This window comes from Antennarius striatus, chromosome 15 (genome assembly GCF_040054535.1).
Source record: "Antennarius striatus isolate MH-2024 chromosome 15, ASM4005453v1, whole genome shotgun sequence".
NCBI classification, from domain to species: domain Eukaryota; kingdom Metazoa; phylum Chordata; class Actinopteri; order Lophiiformes; family Antennariidae; genus Antennarius; species Antennarius striatus.
In genome coordinates, this window is record NC_090790.1 from 1,940,045 (window position 1) to 1,962,653 (window position 22,609).

The 22,609-nt window shown below is 43.7% G+C and overlaps 3 protein-coding genes across 3 annotated transcripts; 1 reads left to right on the top strand and 2 right to left on the bottom strand.

The window, feature by feature from the left end:
- Window positions 1–416: 416 nt before the first annotated feature.
- On the top strand, window positions 417–3,326 carry macir (macrophage immunometabolism regulator). The gene is made up of 2 exons (XM_068335242.1): window positions 417–537; window positions 2,204–3,326. The coding sequence occupies exon 2, from the start codon at window positions 2,211–2,213 to the stop codon at window positions 2,844–2,846; it is 636 nt and encodes a 211-aa protein (XP_068191343.1). The 5' UTR covers window positions 417–537; window positions 2,204–2,210; the 3' UTR covers window positions 2,847–3,326.
- Window positions 3,327–3,785: 459 nt separating this feature from the next.
- On the bottom strand, window positions 3,786–9,179 carry prrc1 (proline-rich coiled-coil 1). Its single transcript, XM_068334739.1, has 9 exons — window positions 9,125–9,179; window positions 7,708–7,856; window positions 7,264–7,632; window positions 6,313–6,458; window positions 6,023–6,125; window positions 5,776–5,939; window positions 5,257–5,360; window positions 5,058–5,160; window positions 3,786–4,904 (listed from the first exon to the last, which is right to left on the bottom strand). The coding sequence occupies exons 2-9, from the start codon at window positions 7,817–7,819 to the stop codon at window positions 4,695–4,697; spliced, it is 1,311 nt and encodes a 436-aa protein (XP_068190840.1). The 5' UTR covers window positions 7,820–7,856; window positions 9,125–9,179; the 3' UTR covers window positions 3,786–4,694.
- Window positions 9,180–9,331: 152 nt separating this feature from the next.
- Window positions 9,332–22,431, bottom strand: LOC137608255 (long-chain fatty acid transport protein 6). Its single transcript, XM_068334488.1, has 10 exons — window positions 21,910–22,431; window positions 20,804–21,004; window positions 19,923–20,081; window positions 19,024–19,148; window positions 18,000–18,194; window positions 16,347–16,437; window positions 15,937–16,135; window positions 15,131–15,228; window positions 14,565–14,695; window positions 9,332–14,489 (listed from the first exon to the last, which is right to left on the bottom strand). Exons 1-10 carry the CDS (start codon window positions 22,385–22,387, stop codon window positions 14,313–14,315), a joined length of 1,854 nt encoding a protein of 617 aa, XP_068190589.1. The 5' UTR covers window positions 22,388–22,431; the 3' UTR covers window positions 9,332–14,312.
- Window positions 22,432–22,609: the final 178 nt, after the last annotated feature.

Consider the following 22,609-nt stretch of genomic DNA (forward strand, 5'->3'; position numbering starts at 1 on the left):
CCATGTAATGGTGAAGATGTTACAAGAATAAGCCCTCAGGACCTTGTAAGGACAGCAGACCCTTACCTCATTCCTTTTAGTAGTGATGAATGAATGAATGAATGAATGAATGAATGAATGAATGAATGAATGAATGAATGAATGAATGAATGAAAAATAAAAAATGGGTTACCCTTTTGGTCACACATGTTCTCCATCTGAGGGGTGACGAATGTATGACATGATGTAACAATGAATAAAGGAAAAACGGACGCCATCGAGCCGTGTGTGTGTGTGTGTGTGTGTGTGTGTGTGTGTGTGTGTGTGTGTGTGTGTGTGTGTGTGTGTGTGTGTGTGTGTGTGTGTGTGTGTGTGTGTGTGTGTGTGTGTGTGTGTGTTGTGAGCCGTCCTTTATCCTCTGCTGACACACACCGGCTCGCTGGAGCCGCTGCCTCCGCGCTGCGCTCCGCGCTGCCTCCATCAGGGGCGGAAGTGTTCCCTCTCTGCGGGCGGAACCAGAGCTGCAGACGGACGGAGGACAGGACTCTCCGGGATCAGGTCTGTATGCTGCTTTTATTCGGTTCAGGCGTATATTTTCTCTCCACAGCGTGTTTAATGACTATGAATACGCGGCTTCGCTCCGGTCTGACCGCCGTGATTCCCGGTAACCGTCATCCCGCCTCCGGGAGCCGGGAGGCCCGATGGAGACTCCGTGTTTACCGCGGGTTGTCGCTCCATCCTCTCCGTTCGTTCAGGCTCATGCGGCGGTGATGCGACAGGGTCCCCCCCCCCCCGGACAGACATCATGGCGGCCGGTCGTTCTGGTCCCACCGTCCCCTCCTGGAGCCGATCCCACCGGTAAGGCGGTGCGGTCAGCGGCGGCCACCAGCCCGGATCCCGCTGCTGGAGATCAGCGGTGGTTGGAGGAGGAGGTCGGGCGGGCCTGAGCAGCATCAGGACAGGTGTTGGTCTGAGTCGGTGCTGCTTGTGTTTGTCTGAAGCAGCTCTTTAAAGGATATTATGGGATGTTATGTAGGTGTTATTTCTGGTTGGGTTGAAATGATTGTTCTTCATCTGACTGATGATTAACTGCAGAGGGTGTGGCCTAGTTAGCTGGTCAGGTGATAAAATGATCAGTAACCAATAGCAGATGTGGTGTTAGTGATTAGTGATGCAACAGGAATGAGGGAGGAAGTCCAGGTTCACACAGTGAAACATGTTGGAGTAAACCAGCGGTACCCAACCTTTTAGCTCCACGGACCGGCTTTATCTAAGACAGTATTTTCAGGGACCGGTCTTCATTTGCTCGATAATTGTTAATGATTCCAGGACAGCTGTAGTCTAATAATAAGTTATCAGTGGTTTTATGTAAAAAACAGACATCAACAGACAATAAACAACCATTTTTTCCATAAATTGATGATCAACATCTCTGTAAACGAAATTATTGTAAGAAATGATTATATTAAAAAATTGATTGAAGTGACTGCACTGATGAGGTTTATTTTGAAATACAGCGACTTACAATCAGTTCATTCAACGTAAGAGAAATATTGATCATTTCAATAAAGGGTGAACAAGTCAATCAAATAATAATAATTACGGTAATGAGATTTAGTGGTTGTGGACCGCTCATCTCGGGGTAACGGAGACAATGACACCTGAAGTGTGTTCTGGACGTCCGGTCTACTCCAGTTTGGTTTTCTTTATGGTCACTGCAGAAAATCGCACTTCACAGAGACAGGAGGTGGAAATGGAAACAGGGATTAAGATACTTTTCGGGCGATCTCAGGATAATCTGCCTTGACTTTAATCCAGAGCACTGGAGCAGTTGTGGGCGCTTAATTTAGGGGTAACGGCTGGTAACCTGTCACAAGCGGGACAGACGCACGCATTTGGGGTTTGGGGACCACTGGAGTAAAGCACCTGTCTTCCTGCTGGAGGTGACGTCGCAGCCACTGAGGGTAGAGTCTTCAAACCAGATGAAAACTCTTTATTGAAATGAATTTGCCTCCAACAGCTTAAGGTTTTCTTATTAAATTCTTGCTTGGAAAGGGGTTTAAGATGTAGAAATAACACAATGCTGCTGAATTTACAGGACCATGACTCGTATCTCAGGTTTTTATTTGTATGTCGAACAAAAATATGAACATAGCGACGGCTCGTATCTCAAGAAAACTCTTACGTTTTTTGTCTGTCTGTTTTTGTCCGTTCCTGTCATCAGTCAAGGAATGTCTGGAAGGATGGAAATGGATATTACTGGAGTGTCCAGGACACATGTCTCCCTTTCTGCTGCTGAGGTTAAAGCTACATTAAAGCCAGAAACAGAGCGACCTCGCTGTGCCAGCACCCCTTGTTCACCCAACAGAGGTACCGTCGCGGGGTACCAGATCCTCCACATGGACTCAAACTACCTGGTAGGCTTCACCACCGGAGAAGAGCTGCTGAAGCTGGCCCACCAGTGGTCAGAAGGCCCCCCAGAGAAGGGCTCCCTATCAGAGGCCAGCTCCATCCAGACCGCCGTACCGAAGTCTCTGGACTTGGGTACGCACCGTTCTTCACGGATCTTTAAAAGCAAAAGTCGCTACTACCAACCCTACGACATTCCTGCTCGGAACGGCCGCAGACGGAGACGTATGCCCAGCTCCAGCGATAACTTCCTCAAGTCTCTGGCCCCCCCAGAGCCGGGGAAGAGTCTGCATACACCACTGCCACTGTGTCTACTCAAAGGGAAGGGTGTCCAGTCCAAGTCTCTGGACTACCTTAATCTAGACAGAATAAACATCAAGGAGTCCTCGGACACGGAGGTGTTACAGTACCAGCTGCAGCATCTGACCCTGCGGGGGGACCGCAGAAATAAGACATGAGAAGTGTTCCTGGTAGTAGCCATGGTTTCAACCTCGTGAGGATTTAGGTGCTATTTCCTTCTTGGTTTATTTCTACTCCTTAGAAGCAGGTCTTAAAGAAAACAGCAGGATAATCTCGTTCTGTTATTAACCGGGGGATTTTCCCTTCTAATGTGTTTGTGCAGAGTCCTAAAATTACTGCTCACATGTAAATGAGGTTGTTGAGGTTAAAAATGTGAATCATATAAAATTAGCAATAACTGGTGAACGTATTTATTGACAGTGTTGTGTGTTTGTACTGGTATGAAGATGCACTGATAGCTGACAGCTAATGAAAGCACATGTACTGTATTGGCTTTAAAATGCACTATTGCTGTCAGTTCACTAATAGACTAACATTAGGCTTATCCATGCTGACTTGTGTTAATGGACGTTTTGTCAGACCTCTTCAGGTCTACTGGATTCACCTGGCAAACGAGTGAGATAATAAACTTGATCTCTGATTTATTGTTGTTTTACTGCTGTCAGTCATTATCATTTTTAAATTATTAAAGTATTCACTTCAAAATCTGTTATCAAAATATGTGCGTTATCTGCCTATTTATCAATCCAGAACAGTGTGTATTTATAGGGAGAGAGACACACACGGGATAGTATATCCAAACCCAAGGGTGGAGACACAAGCAACAAGATAGTCTTGTTTGTTCCAGGCTGTCTGTAGTGAGACTAGGCCATAGGTGTAGACTTCTGCAGAAGTTAATATTATAGCATATAATTTGTCAGATTTGTGCCGTTTCTTTTGGGTGTGGAATTTGAAGGTTAAGCTTCATAAAGCAGTTTAATTTTAAAAATTATCAGGATATCTGGGGCTGTCGTCTAACTCAGCTTGATAATTCAATTCCATTATTTGTTAAAAAGATAGTTGCACCCCCCCCCCCAAAAAAATCACCAACTTTCCCTTATATTTAGTTTAATACACATGAATTGAAACATTTTAAGCCTCTTTTGCCTTCATTGACATTTTGGTCAGTGAAGACAAAAGAGGGTGATGGGTGGACACCACCTGTCCTGATTGTGCCTGTTGAAACGTTTAGAAGACCAAACAATCTAACACGGACAATGAATGGGATTTACTTTATTTTGTGTGTGTAAAAAAGCCCATTTTGCTGACAAATTTACAGAAGAATATTCTGTTAGAATATAGAAGGCAAAAATGTGTTTCTACCAAACAAAAACATATTTCACGAAAGTTATGATGAACAACTTGTTGGAACCCCCCCCCCCCAAAAAAAATCATAGAATATATCAGTATGTCTATTAAAGCTAAAGCATGGAATGTGAAACATTGAAAGTGAAAGACAATGAAAGCACCAGCTATGTCCCAGCTGCCCCCCCCCAGCGTGGATTTAGTGCAACACACTGGAAAATGTCTGAATTGTCAGCGAGAGCAGACGTACAGGACAGCAGGGAGACAAACCAAAGGTCACAAAGGAAGGCTTGTTCTGTTACCATTTTGTAAATACACCTGTTTTCTATAAATATTGGGGGGGGGTCCCTTCAGTCCCATTCCAGTTTAAAAATAATTCATACATGTAAAAACTGCATGTTGAGTATTTAGAGTACACCTGGGACACAGCCCATCATGATCTAAAGCAGAAACCGTAACGTGTTCAGGTGTGCTAATGTTTCCAGGGGGTGGGGGGGTGGGGGCTCCGTTATGGATCAGGCATGGGGGGCTTTCAGCAGGGACCACCATGCGGACACATGGAAGTGGACGGAGGTTCTATGAGGAACTATGTTGTCCAATCAGTTTTTCCTCAAACGCGCCCCCCCCCCCCAGCTCGTGACTCAAACTGGAATCCCGAGTCTTCACACAGTCCTGGGGGGCAGACGCTGTTTGTAGATCCCAGCCAGGGCTTTGGCAGCGCTGTGGATCATCCGGTGTTGGGTCATGCCCGTCATCCCCTGGTGCCAGTCCGCTCTGTTGATGTTGGGCACGCTGCGCTCCAGAACCTCCCCCACCGTAACGATGAGGCCCGACCAGCGCAGGCTGTAGTCAGGGGGGGTCAGGGCCTGAGCCTGCACAGACAAACAACAGTCAAACCAATTCTTAGTTTCAATTCTCACCTGGCATTTAAAGCATCTCCACATGTTTGGTGGTCATCTGTCACCACGTGACTTCAACACGCAAATAAACGCTCAGACACTCCGGGGGGGGGGGGTCTGCTGTACCTGCTGGATGAGTTCTAGATCCAAAGGGGTCGCCTGAGTGAAGACCTCGATGCGGATACTGTGACCAGGGTCCTCCAGGAGCACACACCCGATGTCAAACCACCTGCACACAACAAGGATCGTCAGAGCCCATCAGCAGGGAGGAGCTCCACCGACGGCTTCAGCTTCAGACGGTCCACAGAAACCCTCCAGCGGTTACCTGTCAGGGTAGAGCTCAGCGATGAAGTTCTCCATGGAGACGACGGGCTGATTCTCATGGATCGCACCGACGCGACGCAGACTGTCAATGCGCTCCTGAGCCCCCTGTGTATGAACACAAACACACACAAGTGTGTGTGTGAAAGTCAAGTAAAACGATTTCATTTTTCCTTGTTTTGAAAATCAACGTATAATCGAGAACGGCATTATTGGAAACGACAGCCGAGGTCTACGTGTTTTTTAATGCGTTAATGTGTTGTTTTTATGCCCTGTAATTGTTTCTGGTACGTGCTAGGGAATAGCATCTTTGTATTTGGAGCATTGACGGCCTTAAATGACTTCAAGTGGTAATTACAGACTGAAATTTGAAGAACAATGACTTAAAAACAACCTCTTGGAACCGATCGTGTTGGTAGATTCAGGACTACCTTCATTCATTTCTCTACAGCTTCATTTCCAGACACACACACCGAACTGCTGACTCTGCAGTAAGCAGAATGCTTCATCACAGCGGACTGACCTTCACACCAGCTGCGTAGCCCACAGGCTGGGGGGCGATGTTGGACTGACCAGGCTCTCCAGTGACCATGGCCATCCCAAAAACCTCCTGGAAGGCATCTCTAACAGCTTCCACGTTCACCTCCTTCTCTGACGTCACCACGATGTCGACGTCCCCACCGGACTCTGAGGGCAGCGACACACACATCGTTCACTGGGTCAGCCTTTCTCCTCCAGAGCACCGATGAGGAGAGAGCAGCCCGACTCACTGATGTATGGAGCCATGCCAGGATCCAGGGTGGTGATCATGGACTCCACAGAGTGTTTGGTTTTGTCGAGGACCGTCTTCACAACGGGGTTACCTGCCACTCCCTGACACAAAGACCAGGACATGATTAGAACACTGAGCCTGACTGTTCAGTGTGTGCTTAAATCCCTACCACTGCATCTCTAAGAACTATTGCAAGGGTCAAGACCCAGGAGTCGTCTGGGATAATGGAGGACGTATTCACTCATTGGTGATTGCATGCAGTTCCTGTCAGACCTGTGGTTAGATTACCTTAAAGAAACCCCAGATGCCCCCGCCGGTGCTCTGGTCTCCCGACTCTCTGGGGTCGTCCTGCTGCTCTGGGAAAGTGATGGGAGATCCAGTGTTTAAGCCTCCAGTCATGACTGGCTGCTGGACCAGGGGGTTGGACATCACACCTGGAACACATGACGAGTAAACCCAATGACCAACGAAAACAGATTTCACACTGTCTGATTGCTTTACACTAATGTCCTTATATGGGTTGTAAACATAAGTGCAGTATTTTCCACACTATAAGGCGCACCTTCAATGGCCTATTTATGAACATTTCAGTATTATTGTGTATAGTCATATTATATACATTATATCATACATAATATATATCATACATATATATATACATAATATACAGTATATAGGCTTATAGTATATGAAAATATGTGGTTATATGATAGTATATGAAAATACACAGTATATGAAATATACTACATATATATAATTTTATTTAATTTTATATTATATATTTATATTATACTATTTATATTTATGTTATATTTATATACTATATTACACTATTATATACTATATATAGTATTTATATGCTATTATATACTATAATATACAATTATAGTAAATGAAAATATGTGGTTATAATGGGAGTCAATAGGACCATTTTTGACCCGATCAGGTATTGTGTGTACACAGTGAAAATCTGCTATTTTATACACTGCCAATGACAGACATTAAGGAATTTAGAAAAAAAAGATGAAAGAAAATTACTGACATTTCATACAAGGAGCACCGGATAATAAGGCCCATTGTCGGTTTTTGAGAAAATTAAAGGCTTTTAGGTGCGCCTTATAGTGCAGAAAAGTCTGTAATGGATATAACTGCAGTCTGACGTGTGTTGACTGCTGATTGACCTGAGGGACAGTCAGAGGGAATTCTGGGTAAAACACCCAGTGGTCTCAGAGTTCTCACCTGGCATGGTGGTCGCGCTGGAGAACGTGGGCATCAGCGGCGTCTGTGGCGCCCGACCTGCATGACCACGTGTGATGTCATAACCTGCACTCATGGAGAAGCTGGACGCAGCTGGGCCTGTGGGGGGGGCTGGCATGCTGGCAGCCAAAGGGGGAGGTTGTCGAATGGGTGGGACCAAAGGAGGCAAAGAGGGAGAGATGGACGGGAGGAGGGGGGAGGCGTGTGTGGAGAGAGGAGGCAACTGGTGGACTGTGGTCAGAGGGCTGCTGAAAGGAGGGACGGAGGGGACGGGAGGGGGGGTACTGGATGCTAAGGGATAAGTGATGGAGCCAGAGGTGGAGGCTGGGAGGGGCGAAGGGCCGGACAGACCTGAAACAAAGACCGGAGCTGAATCGTGGACGTGGTGTTTCTGTCTGCCCAGTGTGGGCTCATATGAGATCGTACCTGTGGTCAGCGGTGGGGAGACGCCTGCAGCCGCTGGGGGGGGCATGGGGCTGGAAGCTGGGGGTGTCGGGCTAGCAGGAGGCGTGTTCTCAATCCCACTCTCTTCCATCATTTTCTCAGCCTGACCTTCACTTCAGCCCAGAGGATCACTGCAAATCAAAATAACTGAGTGACCGGCGCCGGCACCCCATCCTGTCACCATTATGACATCATTCAAAAGAAGTATTTTGGGTTGAGTGCAATCATTTAGATAAATGAGAAAAGATGTAAAAGCAGCTGGATGAATCACAAACGCAAATTTTTACAATCTGACGTCACCTAGCGGTTCTGATTTTGCCACTTTCTGACAACAAGAATGTATAGAAAACAACATTCTGTTGGCTCCTCCATCAGACATGTTTCCACTCGAGCTGATTTAAAGTGGAATAGTTAACTCGTCTCAAAGTAATCTACTGAACATGGTTTTTTTTACTCTCAGGGACCTATTGAAATGTCTACACACATTACCTGATGGGGTCATAAAAGGGCCGTCTCATAAAAGTGTAAAAAAAATATAATATAGAAATATTTTTTTTCTTTCAATGCATCAGATCTTTTATATTACTTCAGACCTATCCACAGATATAAAGTTTATTATAATTTTTTTACTATTATATATGTTTATATAGAATCTGCCATTCAAACCCTGTTTTCTTCCAAAGAGAAAAACAAAAATATGGAATATTTCCAAAAGTTTGTGCACAGTTTAATACTTCTGATAAAGAGGTTACAACTATTGGATGGATGGAAAAAACATGTTTTTGCAGGTGTGTCAAGACAGACAATGGGACAAAGACAATCATAGTGTTTCTGGGTTGGGGGGTCATTGTCTTACTGCATACAATGAAGATCATGTCTCATTATAAGATATCAGCATTATTATATGTAGTAATATATATCATATACATATATAACATGTAATATATATGCTTACAGTACATGAAAATATGTGGTTATAATGGGAGTCAATTGGACCATTTTTGACCCTACCAGGTATTGTGTGTACACAGTGAAACTCTGCTATTCTATACACTTCCAATGACAGACATTAAGGAATTTAGAAAATGAACATGAAAAAAGATTTAAAAATGTAATATCTTTAGCCTTTTAACTGATTTATTGGGAGAGAAACACGTAAAAACAACTAAAATGTCACTTTGGGCCCAAACAGTTCCCAACGGTGAAGCACTTCAGAAGCGACGTCCAGCTGTAGCAGCTAACTGTTAGCTCGCTAAAACAGTTCACATTTCACCCCCACGTGTCCGCAATCCGAGCGCGAGCTCCCGAACGCTGCCAGATTACGTCATCAGAGTACCAGCGCACGAACCAGCGCACGTGCCCCCCTCAAACATCACAGGTAGTTAAAGACAGAACTCACCTGCTAGTCCGACCAGTTCGGCACTATCATGAGTAGACCACCGACACACTCTGATGACGTCACACAACGCCACGTCATAAATACAGTAAATAGTCTAGCGCCCCCTCTGGACAGCTTTGCAATAACTTCTATGGAAACAGACACGTCATCTGTGTAAACACGTTTTTAACAAGAATAAATAAACAACGGCAAATAAACAGATCGCTTTCAAGACATTTTATTTTTTACAATATTTAACCAGTTAGAGACCATCAAGGAAAGAATATTAATCCATTATTATTAATATTAATAATTATTTCTAGTTTCCTTCTCTCTAAAAGAACCCCCGCATGTCATTGTGTGTGTGTGTGTGTGTGTGTGTGTGTGTGTGCGTGTGTGTAATATGTGTACACTGTGCAGACAGATAATGTCTATACATACTGTATACACACACACACACACACACACACACACACACACACACACACACACACACACACACACACACATTATATTTACAAATATTGAAAAGGTAAAAACATCCAAAAATAGCAAACATCATATAAAAATATCCATATGTAATGAATATAATAGATATGAAAATATCCAAATACAACTTGTATAATGCAAATACCTAAATGTAATGAAATCCATTGTAATATACAGTATATAGTAAATGTAATAAATATAAAAATATAAAGACATGATTTGTGGCTAAATTGAAGAGCAGTGGTTGTGGTCGTAAGATATTTATTTTCATTACTTGTTTACAGGCTACTGTATCTGTAATGACATATCATATTTTATTACTTTCCCAAATTCCCCTGATCAATACTGCCCAGAATTTTTTTTTTAATCAAATCCACTATTTTTTTTCCACATACAGTTATTAGTAACAAAAGAAATATGGGTGACTGGTAGTTTCTACTACTTTAGTAATAAATACTGATCAATGGTGGTTGAAGATGAACATTTTTCATGATACCATTTAAAAAAGCAATTTTGGTTCCATGTTAGGATTAACTGCTTCTTTATTTTTTTAATTTATAGTTATAGGGAGCAGCCTCTTTCAGAAATATGATCAAAATTATCCAGAAAACAGAACAGGTCTACTATGACTGTCTCACAGAAACCTGCTCCTCATCAAAGCCTCAGTAGACTCTGCCCACTATTTTTACAGTTAGTAAAAAAGAGTGAAGGTTTGGTTAAGTTATTCTAATTCATATTCTCTTCCATCATTTATAAAACAACAAAAATTATCATAGAACCAGCTGAAGCTTGAAGTGATTGGCTGGGTTTCACAAGTGACGGATAACACATCTGTACAACTTACAGGTGCAGTAAAAGAAAATATTCCTGATACAGTGCTTCCATCCAACCACAACCAATACACACTTACAGAACCGACAAAAATATTTATGTCCTAAATTCTTAGTAACACATAAAAATGTTATAAGTTTATACTTATAATAACATTTTATTCAATAAAATCAAATAATGGAGTAAAACATCCCGATATGGTGATGTTATTTACTAATAATTTAATATATGTTTCTCATGTTGAACAATGTTCAGCATGAGAAACACTGTCATTCAATATCAGGGATATTTTCTTTTACTGCACTTGTAAGTTCATTTTATCACCTGATGCTAGAATTCTGTGTGAAAGTGGTTGGTATGGTTGCAATAGATGGAGATTCTCACGCCCTGTCAGAGAATGTAAGGGAAAACAGTATCTCACTGTAATGATTAGCAGCAGCACTAGCTGTCATGGAGCAGTGCGACAGATACAATTCTTCCTCCTGAACCTGAACCTGGATCATTTGTTGGATAGAGGAGAGAATATGGGGTCCCTTCCAACTCATTCTACTTATTTCATCACAGCCTGACACAATGATGGAGGTCTTCTATGCCCCCTCCATCTCTGGGGACTAGGGTTTATCCATTCCTTTACTATTCTTTACAAACCACTTCCTCTTTCATTTTGTTTTTGTACTGTTATTTTTTTCCAGTTGATTTATCTATTGCTCTTTTCCACTTTTCTCTTTACATACATATTTTTTCCCACTTGTTATAATCATGTTTTTATAACAGTACCTCCTTACAGTGGATGCTGCCAGTGGACAGAGATATCCAGCACCAAGGAACATCTTCACCTTGAGGTTGGTGTGTTGGAAGCAGGAAAAAACAGGATCTCATCCACTACATGAAGGTCAAAGATTTTCGACTAGGTCAGAGCATCTCCAGACCTTCAGGTCTCAATGAGCATTTTTGATCTGCAGTGTTTGGTGCTAACTAAGAGTGGTTTGGTCCTGAGTATGACGTTAAACAGTATACAACCTGGAGAGGGGTGGGTGCCACCTGTTTTTATTGCCCAAGACACACCATATGATGACAACCACAGCTTTACCCATACTGAATCAGTCATCACCCAGGCCACCAAGGACAGCGCCTACCGTTGGCTACTAGGACAGAGGTGAAAAGTGTACTACTGGGAAACTCTGCAAGTTTCATGGTAGAGAACCTGGAATTGTGGGAACCTGGAATGTAAGAACACTAACAGATGATGGGAAACTCGAAAAACTAATCCAGAAAATGGATAAAAACAGCTGGAATATATTAGGCATCAGCAAGCCTCTTTGGAAAGGATTCAGTGAAGCATCAACCAATGTAGGCCACAAGCTCTATTATAGCGGCAAGGAAGACAAACACCAGCAAGATGTTGACTTCTTGGTTCACAAAGACATCAAGGACACTGTTATGGGATGTCGGCCAGTCTCAAATAGACTCTTTACCATTTGTATAAGAGCAACCCCATTCAACGTCACATTATCCAGGCCCATGCCCCAACATCCACGTATGAGAACAATGAGGTAGAAGAGTTTTACGACCAACTACAAGCATTCCTTGTACTATCTTGATAGTACAAGGAGACTGGAATGCAAAGGTTGGAGAGGATGCCTACACCAACTGGAAAGATGCATGTGGTCCATACGGCAACATCCAGACCAACGACAGGCCTAAAGCTTTTGGAGTTTGCCAGACACAACAACCTGCCACTGGCAGAGACACTTAGCCCAACAAGGCCACCAGATGATGGACCTGGCACAGCCCCGGTGGAGAATACCATAATCAGATCGACTACATTATGTCAAGAAGCGCTTTCGCTAAAGTATTAACACAAGTAGGACTCGCAGCTTTCCTAAGGAAGATATTGTGAGTGACCACGACCTTGTCCTGATGTCTGCTCGCCTACGCTTAAAGAAGATCAAGCTCCAAGTGAACTAGAATGAAGTTTGATATGGATAAACTACGAGAACCTGAGGTAGCAGAAGCCTTCAAAGCAAATATACGAAGGAGGTTTGCACCACTGCTTATCATAGGTACAGAAGAAATTGACATCAACGCTATGGCCACCACAATGAACACAGCCTTAACCAAAACACTTGGAAAACTTTGCCCAAAGAAAAAACTTTGGGTTACCAATTAAGTGCTGGACTTGAGCCCTGAAGAAAAATAAGAGCTCGTCTGAAGGATCTGATGCTTATAGAGCAGCCAACAAGAGCATTAAGAAATACATGCAAACAGCAAAACAGAACTGGACTGAGGGCAAGTGCAGAGAAATAGAGAAACAGCCTGAATACCAACAACACTAAGGTGACATATCAAACTGCTAAGGAGTTAACAACAGCAAAACAGACCAGAGCCTCTCCAAGTCAGTGTAAGAACATAAAATCTTGGACAGGTGGACAGAATACTACTCTGAACTCTACAGCCACACAGTAAGTGGAGATCCAACAGCCATGACATGTCCTCAAGCCCTGAAGGAAGAGAACAAGCACCCCATCCTCCGTGAAGAAGTTGGGACTGCAGTCCAAGCGTTGAAAAAAGGAAAAACAGCCGTAGTGGACAACAGCACAGCAAAGCTTGTACAAGCAAGGGGGAGAAGCCATGATCAACACTCTCACCATCTTGTGCAATAAAATCCGGCAGAATGGTGAGAGCCCACATCATGGACCCAGTAACTCATCATCACACTTCTGAAAAAAGGCAATCTCCACCTGTGCCAAAACTACCGCACCATCAGTCTCATTAGCCATTGCAGCAAAGTAAGACTGAATAGGTTAAAACCTCAAGCTGAACTGATCATAGCAGAAGAACAGGCTGGATTTCAGGACAGAGCACCACAGAACGGATTTTCAACTTAAGAATTACCTGAGATACCTGCAGCATCAACAATACCTTTACCACATGTTTGTAGACTTCAAGAAAGTGTTACACCGGTTATGGCATGCTGCGCTTTGGGCAACCATGAGGAAGTATAACATTCCTATGGAATGGAAATCCATGCTGAGAAAACAAAAATCACGAACAACAACAAAATGGGCAATCTCTCAGACATCAAGGTCAATAGACAGGTACTGGATGCAGAGTCCAGCTTCAAAAATATCTCGGACTAATCGTGTCCAATGAAGGATCCAAGCGGGAAAAAGCGGAAACTGAGGTGTTACGGACACACGACCAGATCTTCAGGCCTTGCTAAGACCATCCTACAAGGAACTGTACAAGGTGGCAGGAGATGAGGGACACAAGAGAAAAGACTGGAGGACACATCAGAGAATGGAGTCATTAGACACTCAGTAAGGCAATGAGAGCTGTTGAGGACACAGAGGGTTGGAGAGAGCTGGTTAACAGATCGTCCGTGGTGCCCCAACGATCCTGTGGGGTTATGGGATAGCCTACGCTAAGAGTGGTTCAAGGACGGACGCCAAGTGGATGGGTGGTGGCCTGGACTGTGAAGTCTCATCATCAGAAGAGCTACCAGAGAACAAACTACTCAAAAAGTTGGTTCTGATAGAAAGGTGTCTGAATACAAAACAACACTGCTGCTGTTTCTGGGTGTGTAGCTGTGAGTGGCTAAATGTTTTACAATCCCCTAAATTATGTGTTTGCTCCATGACTATTTAAACCCCGGCCTAAGCTTGAGTCCCTCTCTGGACTATGTGTACTTTGTTTTTGTCTCTTCACATTGTGTCATTGTCATGTACAGCCAGGCTGTTACACACTGCCATTTTCTGAATGCACCTATAACATCAGATCTAGTGTTTCTTTACCTTATTGAGTTCTGTCATATTTCAGATTAGGCTAAGACTAAGATTAGATTATGTGTTCAGTCTTGCTCTTCCTGCCTTCCTCCTACACTGAAAATTTAGAAAGTGATCTTTCCTGACAGAATGTCTTGATATAGAGACACAGTCAAGGGGATGTAGTGCTTCTGAGAGATGTCTAAGAAATACAGTGGATCCGGAGAGACCTCTGGATTAAAGCCCTGTTGGACCAGCTTCATCTTCTGCTGCTTGAACGTTTCAGTCATGTCCAGAGAGCTCTGAGAGCAAAGGCAGGGATCAAATGAAAACAAGGAAAACCCACACTGATGATAAAACTATGTGTCAGGACTCACCTGTATTCTGAGGAACCATGGCCAGGCATAAGCAGGAAGTGTTTTCACTAAATGGTTGTAGAGTTTGGCTCCATTTAATGTGTGATCCTTTTTGAAGACAACTGCAGCCATACCTACTCGACCTTCACACCCTGCAGACACAGACGGGAAAGCTACCATGTCATACTGAATGTAACTGAGGTAATTGACCCCAACACCTCCCTCACTTTTATGTGTCTATGTTACAGGAATATATAGACCTTGAGATATAACAGAATGAACCATTCATTCCCATTGTAAAATGGTTTTTATAATTAACACTGGGATTTATTCCTACTACAAGCGAATGTTACTGACATCAGTCTGATGTAGTTGCTCCCGAGTGACATTTCTTTTCTTCTTTGGCATAGGAAACAGCCTGGAGCTGATATTAAATAATCCAAACTGAATTTTTCTCTCAAATCAAGGTTCTCTACCCAACTGTTACTGGTGTCAGCCCAAACAGTGTTAGGAATAGGGTTAGGGTTAGGGTTACCCCCCTTTGTCTAGCATGGGTAACACATTAAAAACAGTGCACTACTTCCGACCTGGGACAGTGACTCCATAGACATTAGCTTCCTGGATGAAATCAAGAAGACTTAAGACCTCAGTCACCTCTGTGGTGGAAACATTCTCTCCTTTCCATCTGCAGGACAAAAAGGCAGCAGTAGTTAAACTCCACAACTGACATTTCTGGCCACTTTTTGGCAGTAGAAACAAACTGTTCACAACAAAGACATAGAACTTTAAGATTATGAACTTGTTGAGGACTATTTGATTTCACAAAGGTGAAATCAAGAAGACTTGATATCACCTGGGATATATCTTTCATAGAGTCATTCTAGAGGGCTTTTGACTGCATTTATGGAAATATTTAAAGTATTTTACATTTACACCTGAGTTCTGAACTGCCAGGCAGGAGGCCTAGAGGAAGACCAAAGAGGAGGTTTATGGATGTAGTGAAAGAGGACATGAAGGTAGTTGGTGTGAGAGAAGAGGATGCTGAAGACAGGGTTAGATGGAGGACACTGATTCGCTGTGGAGACCCCTGAAGGGAAAAGCCGAAAGGAAAAGAAGAAGAAGATGAAGAAGATTTAAAGTATTTTACATTGCAAGAATGCTCCACCATAACATGTTATCACAGCTAACCGAATCATTAAAGGAGGGATTTACAAGCCTCTCACAGACCCATGACAGAGAACTTCAGCTTCCTTACCAAACAGCAAGTGTCCCGTTTTAAATTATCAAAATACATAATTGGTCTGATTATTGTCTTTCATGACAATATAATTCATTGAGTAATAGATGACCACTTAATTTATTAAAACATTTCCTGTCTCACAATATTCAGTACCTGAAGGTGTCTCCAATACGGTCTCGGAAGTAAAGAAAGCCCCTGTGGTCCTGGAGCAGGAGGTCTCCAGTGTTAAAATAGACATCGCCTGCTTTGAATACGTCCCTGAGTAGCTTCAGTTCAGACTGGACCTTGTTCCCAGCATAGCCCAGAAACTGATTCATGGTGGTCAGAGGAGCGACCAAGATCCCTACTTCTCCTTGATGTAAACACAGGATGGAAAATGACTTTATTATATTTCATTGAAAAAGACTCACTCAAGTGCAAAACAGGCATGTCAAGTGATGGGCGACTGACAATTAAAATCATAGCTGACAATATGACAGTTCATCTGAGTTCCTTCTGTCCACTGTTCCCAGTCATCTACTGAAGTGGTCCCGCTCACAGGACTGGGCGTGTGTTTCATTCACCTTTTGGTGCTCGTACGCATCTTCCAGACTCTTCTCGCACTGGCTTGTATGTGAGTGGATCATATCGCAAAAGCTCAAAGGGCATGGAGGACTGAAAGAGATGAAGGAACAACATCTGTTACTGGAGGAGCTTTACCACCATCATGACCGATGACATCATATTACCAGAACACTAATGATAGGTTAACTGTAGAGTACAACTCTCTGTATGTATCCATTGAATATAATTTAGATCTAAACATATCACATACACATGCACGCACACACACAAACGCACACAACACTCGTATGGGCAGTGACAGTGGTGGTCAGGATGAACGGCCACTCTGAGCAGGACATGAGGGGTGTTCTGTTACTGAACTTCAGTGCTAGTCACATTTAGTCCATGACAAACACCTCGTTGGAGCACAGGGATGTCTATAAGTGTGCGTGTCACCAGGACACTCCAAGCTGAACGTCGACAATTGACGTTTTTCTTATGTCGTCAAATCTCTGGTCACGCATCTTTAGGCAGTCAGAGGGGCAGAGCTGTCAACCAATCACCACCTGGTGGTGAGTTGGATCTGGTGGAGCAGTATTGAGTTGGACAGTCTCGGTAGGCCCAAACATGTCATGAGGGTCTGTTGGGAATGTCTGGTGGAGCCCTCCGTCAACACGGTCTTGAACTCTAACCTCCAAGAGAACTTCTCCCAGATCCTGCAGGAGGACAGGGACATTGAGTTTAAGTGGAATATGTTCTCTAGTTCCAATGTTGAAACGGACGCTCGAAGCTGTGGTCGCAGTCTCAACTGCCTCTCGTGGCGGCAACACTCAAACCTTGTGGTGGACACCAGAAGTAAAAAATGCCGTCAAGCTGAAGGAGTCTTTTCAAGCATTATCAAAGTCCCCCCAGACTCTGGTCTGGGAGAAGTTCAGGAAGTCCAAAATGTCCACCGCCTCAGGAAAGGGAAAGTGGTACACCACCCACACTGATGACAGTAGAGGCGGAGAACTGCTGACCTTGACTTGGAAGTAGTAGAGAAGTAGAGAATGAGGTTCCAGGGGTGGACTCAACAATCACCCAAGCCGAAGTAATTAAGGTAGTTGCACCAGGAGTGGATAAGATTCACCCTGAGTACCATTAGTGATCGGATGTGCAGGGATTGTCTTGTTTCACAACATCCAATGACAGTTGGGGACAGTACCTCTGGACTGGCAGACCGGATGGTGGTCCACCTTGTCAAGAAAGTAGGATGTGATCCAACTATAGGGGGTCACACTACTCAGCCTCCAAGGGAAAGTCTAGAGACGATTAGACTGATTGTCGAACCTCAGATTCAGGAGAAACATGTGGTTTTTTTCTCGGCCGTGGAACACTGGACCAGCTACACAATCTCCATCAGGTACTTGAAGGTTCTGGGAAATTCACCCAAGCAGTGTGTAGTGGATTTGGAGAAGGAGCTCAACTTGTTACTCGTGGTATCTTGTGGGGGTACTTCAGGAGTATGGGGTCCAGGGCCCTTTGCTAAAGACTGTCCGGACCATGTATGACCAAAGTAGGAGCTTGGTACACTTGACAGCAGTAAGTCGGACATGTTCAAATCTGTAATTTAATTAATATATTTTATTTCTAAGGGATGAAGCTGAATGCACAGAAATCAAAAGCAAATATACCTTGCTGAAATAGTTAACTCTCCCGATCGGTCCAACCTCATCCGTGTAGTTGAGGAAGCCGATGCTGGTCTCGGTTAAGCCATAGCCTTCTCTGATCTTGATTTTACCAAAACGTCTGACAAATTCTTTCCACACATCTGATCTGAGACCACTTCCTGCAGCCAGTCGGACACTGTGAGCCGTCTCCTCTGGAACCTGGAAGCAGAATAAGCATTAAAGACAACATTTATCTTTCAAATAACAAAACCATTTCAAAAAATATGGTCTGAAAATCACCACACATCAATATGCTTTCTGCATTTTTCATAAATCATTGGAACAACTCAAACCTGCTCAAAACAACCAAACACATAATGTTCAGGGTTTCACCACTTTAAATGTCACTTTAAATGTTTGAACTATTTGTTTGAACCTGATTTTTTTAAACAAAAACACACTATTTTTTTTATCCTAGAAAATAAATAGTAGGAGACGGATGTCAAAGATTAATAAACAAAACTGATTTGACAGCTTTATTATTTTATTTCCTGTCCAAAAACATCCCATTGACTTCCATTAAAATCCAGTTCTTTCATCTCCCTGCTGTTAGAGTATAAAACCTTGCATTTTGCAATTTTAGAATTTCATTTTGAGATAAAGCAGTGAAATTCTATTTTTTTACTGTAATTCAACAGCTTCTGCTGTTTTCACAATCACACCTAAAATTCTTGTTTTATTGCCGTTCATATCATGGTGTCATGTGAATAAATATTGAATTATGGGGATTTTTGTATGTGCCCAATTTGTCAAGAAGGTGTATTTGGTAAATTTCAGGAAGAAGTAATGAATCTGTCCCACCTTTTTTGGAAAAGGAGTTGCACTACCTGACACTACCTGATATTCACTGAGCTCCTCCACCAATGGAGCTCAAACCATGAAACCATTCCGATTGTGATGTGGTTAGTACTGGCTGTTATGAACACTCCAGGTGTCACTTCAGGGGATGACACGTTGGAATTTAGAACATTGTTGTCGTCAGCCTTACCATGGGGTGGTTGACCAGGTACCGACACAGCTCTCCTATGTACTGCACTACAGTCACGTTGTATTTCACACAGTCTTTCCAAAACTGACTGGCAGAAAACTTCTTTTTTAACACACATGTTGCACCTGTGATCCAAAAGAGAACATAGCAAAAAAAAATTCAACTTCTAGCAATATAAATGAGTTGTCTGGGGCTGAGGTGACAGTCAGTGAAACTTACCACATAACTGAACATGTATGAACACAGAGCTGGACACGTATGAACGCAAATATGAAAGTATATAACTACGAAAATCGATGTGATCCACCTCCCGAGCATTGCCAAGGCGCCCTTGAAGTTGTTCATTGGGGCGCTCCACATGGGAGCTGCCCGCCACTCTACCTCCCTCACACTGCATGCTTACAGGCCCCTTAAGTGCGTGTGCCTGTATACACTATATACAGTATATGTACGACTAAGAAAAAACAGTGTGAAAGAGTGGGCAACTAACTAATTTTCCTTTGGGGATCAATTTAAAACATAAAATTAAAAAAACTTTTAAAAAATCGTAATCTTAAATATTTAGAAATCAACTTCATTAATCCACCTCTAATTTCTCAGAACAATCCACACACCCTAGTAATCAAATAATAAGAAACTAAAAATATATACACCATACAACACAATTTCTGTACAATTTGTCACGGAGACAAAATCAACTCCACTCGCTTCCTAAGGAAGGATATGAGCTGTCACCATGGAAACAAGAATGATTTGGAAATTTGATTTAGAAAATCAGAAAAACATATTTGGTAAAGAGCTGGGGGTAGGGTAAGGATTGGGGTTAAGTGGGGTGAGGGTTAGGGCTAGGGGCAATAACCAGCATGTCTGGTGGATGTTTGGGATGCAGCTTCCCTTACCTAGGTGGATGCATCCCCCGATCCCTAACAAGGATGCTGACATGTGGTACAAAGGAAGTGTGATGTAGATGATGTCATCAGATGTGGCGCCGCACATGTGGAAGAACGCCATACTCGCCATGGCCTTCAGATGACTGACACGGGCCGCCTTAGGAAGACCTGACACAATAAAGGAAGACATAGTGAAGCCTCGAGGAATCCATCAAACATAACTTTTAGGGACTCTCATCTCACCCCATTCCCTAAATCACTTAAACCATCCTTTGCTCAGATTTTCTCTATTATGGGCCAAAATGTACTTTTTGCAATAGCATTGCCTACTTAATAATTAATTATTTTTCCAGATGTAGGCATTGAAATATGTACTAGAAGGGGGTCAGTTTTTGTCTCTTGTGTGGCTTTGCGGTGCACTGGCGTCGCACCCAGAGTGTCGCCTGCTTCACGCTGCCAGTCAGCTGGGATAGGCTGCAGCACCCTGCGACCCGCGACAGCTGATGGAGCAGGTTTAGAAGATGGATGGATGGATGGTTAGGGATGGATGATATGGCCCGACAATAATATTACAATATTTCAGGGAATTTTGTTGATAATATGATACAACAATTTTGATGATGTAATAAAATGTGCAAAATAAACGGACGGATACACACTGACAATTACAATACATCACCGCTTCGTGGGATGTAAATACAGTTTACAATATCCATGTGCCTTTATACTTGAATTACCAATCACGTGTGTTACCCGTTGCTCTCTGTAAGCTGGTTATACTAAAGTGTTTCCAGTATTTTAATCTTAAGGGTTTCCCATTGTGTCACACTAAAGTGTTTCCTGTATTGTCACACTAAAGTGTTTACCTGTGTGGTCACGCTATGTGTTACCTGTAGTGCCTGAGGTAAAAATGAAGAGGAAGTTTGACATGATGTCAGCTTTAGGAGGGTCACAAAGGGTTTCTTCAGAGGGGGGCTCCAGTTTATCTAATAGACTGATAAGGTCCTTAGAGGGTGATGAATGATCCACCACCCACACAGTCATGTTGTCCTTCAGATCAGGCAACACCTCCTCCACCAAACACACCAGCTCTGGAGAAACAACAACAGGTTGTCTCATGATCATGTCTCAGGACTTCATGGACTCTTCTGTCACACACAAAACAGACAATGCAGAACTGATTTAACATAAACATAATTCCATGTAATTATGCTATGCATTAGCTTTGGCTATAAATCAAAGCTAGTGCACAGGTAGATCAAAGCACTAGCTTTGATCTATGGTCTTACTCACACTGGCCATTTCCCTTGTCTTTATATCTTATCCAGTTCCTGAGTGTACAAAAGTTGAAATTTGACCTTGACCTACTTTTCTTAAGGTCGAGGTCATCATCTGATTTTCGTCCACCACATATCTCCGCAACGGTTGCAGATAGAAAGATGAAACAAAAAGCACATGACTGGGGCAGCAAAGGGGAGGAGGATGAGATAAAACTAGGTCAAGGCTAAACTTAAACTTTTGTACACTCAGGAACCGGATAAAATAGAAAGACAAGGGAGAAAGCCAGTGTGAGTAAGACCATAGATCAAAGCTACTGCACTGATCTATAAAAATAGGTCAGGGTAAAATTTTGTATTCAGGGGTGTTGCGGGATGTTGCAGTCTCTGACTGCCTTCTAGTTATATTTATAGATCAGATGTGGTAAAAAACTGAGCCAGCCCTCATGGCATTACTTTAGCAGTAGGGTACCAGAGGGTTTTCTGTTAAGGCCCACATCCACATCAGGGGTCCGGGGCCACAAATCAAACGTGATTCCATGCTGACCACAAAGAGACCCGTTGGAATTGGCTCCAGCAGCTCTGACCCATCTCACTCAGACCCAGAAGGGTTTTGGATGACGTTCTGTGGAGCCAGAAAACCAAGCTGGATCTTTAGTGGTACATCTGAATGAAGCTGATGCTGGGTGACAGCAGAGCTCCGGGACCCCCCTGCCTACCTGCGCCCACCACCAGAGCTCTGGCTCCACAGCTGCGGACACAGTGGAGCAGAGATCCGGGCTTCACGTTCACGTTGATGAAGGCGACCTCACAGCCCAGCTTACACAGCCCCAGCCACACACACACGAAGTCCGGCTCGTTCGGCATCCACAGGGCCACCACGACCCCTGGTCCGACAGAACCGTCCCTCCTGAACGCGACCGCGAACCGGGTACTCCTCCGGTCCACATCCCGGTACGTCAGAGCCCGGTTCTCGAAGACGATGAAGCGTTTGTTCGGGTTCGTCCTGGCCTGCTCCACAAAACAGTCCAGGTAGGAGACGACCCCCCGCCTCATCCGGGCCTGCATCGCCTTGGAGTAGGATTGAAGCCGCAGGTGGTGGCAGAGGTCGGCCCAGAGGAAGGGCTGGGCCGCCCTCTGGTAGAGGAGCACCCCCAGCAGCCCGAGCAGGAGGCCGGTGAGCACCGCGGAGATCATCCCGCTGAGAAGAGTCCCCGACGAGTCCCGGAGCCCTCTCTGCTGCCGCGCACCCCCTGTACGCAACAACACACTGACAGCCAATGAGCTGCGAGCTCGAGGAAACAGCGTCCCATGACGTCACAGGGGCGACACAAACTTTTTTTTTGGGGGGGGGGCAAAGAGTTCAGTCTTCTTCTTCTTCTCCTTTCGACTTTTCCCTTCAGGGTCTCCACAGCCAAT

Excerpts from the sequence above, each read along its gene's own strand:
- macir (XM_068335242.1), top strand. The coding sequence starts at position 2,211 with ATGTCTGGAAGGATGGAAATGGATATTACTGGAGTGTCCAGGACACAT.
- prrc1 (XM_068334739.1), bottom strand. The coding sequence starts at position 7,819 with ATGATGGAAGAGAGTGGGATTGAGAACACGCCTCCTGCTAGCCCGACA. Across the intron at positions 5,940-6,022 it reads TGGCATGGCTCCATACATCA|AGTCCGGTGGGGACGTCGAC; the intron begins GTGAGTCGGGCT and ends CGCTGCCCTCAG. Across the intron at positions 5,361-5,775 it reads GCTACGCAGCTGGTGTGAAG|GGGGCTCAGGAGCGCATTGA; the intron begins GTCAGTCCGCTG and ends GTTCATACACAG.
- LOC137608255 (XM_068334488.1), bottom strand. The coding sequence starts at position 22,387 with ATGATCTCCGCGGTGCTCACCGGCCTCCTGCTCGGGCTGCTGGGGGTG. Across the intron at positions 20,082-20,803 it reads TTTTACCTCAGGCACTACAG|GTCTTCCTAAGGCGGCCCGT; the intron begins GTAACACATAGC and ends TTATTGTGTCAG. Across the intron at positions 16,136-16,346 it reads ATGCGTACGAGCACCAAAAG|GAGAAGTAGGGATCTTGGTC; the intron begins GTGAATGAAACA and ends GTTTACATCAAG.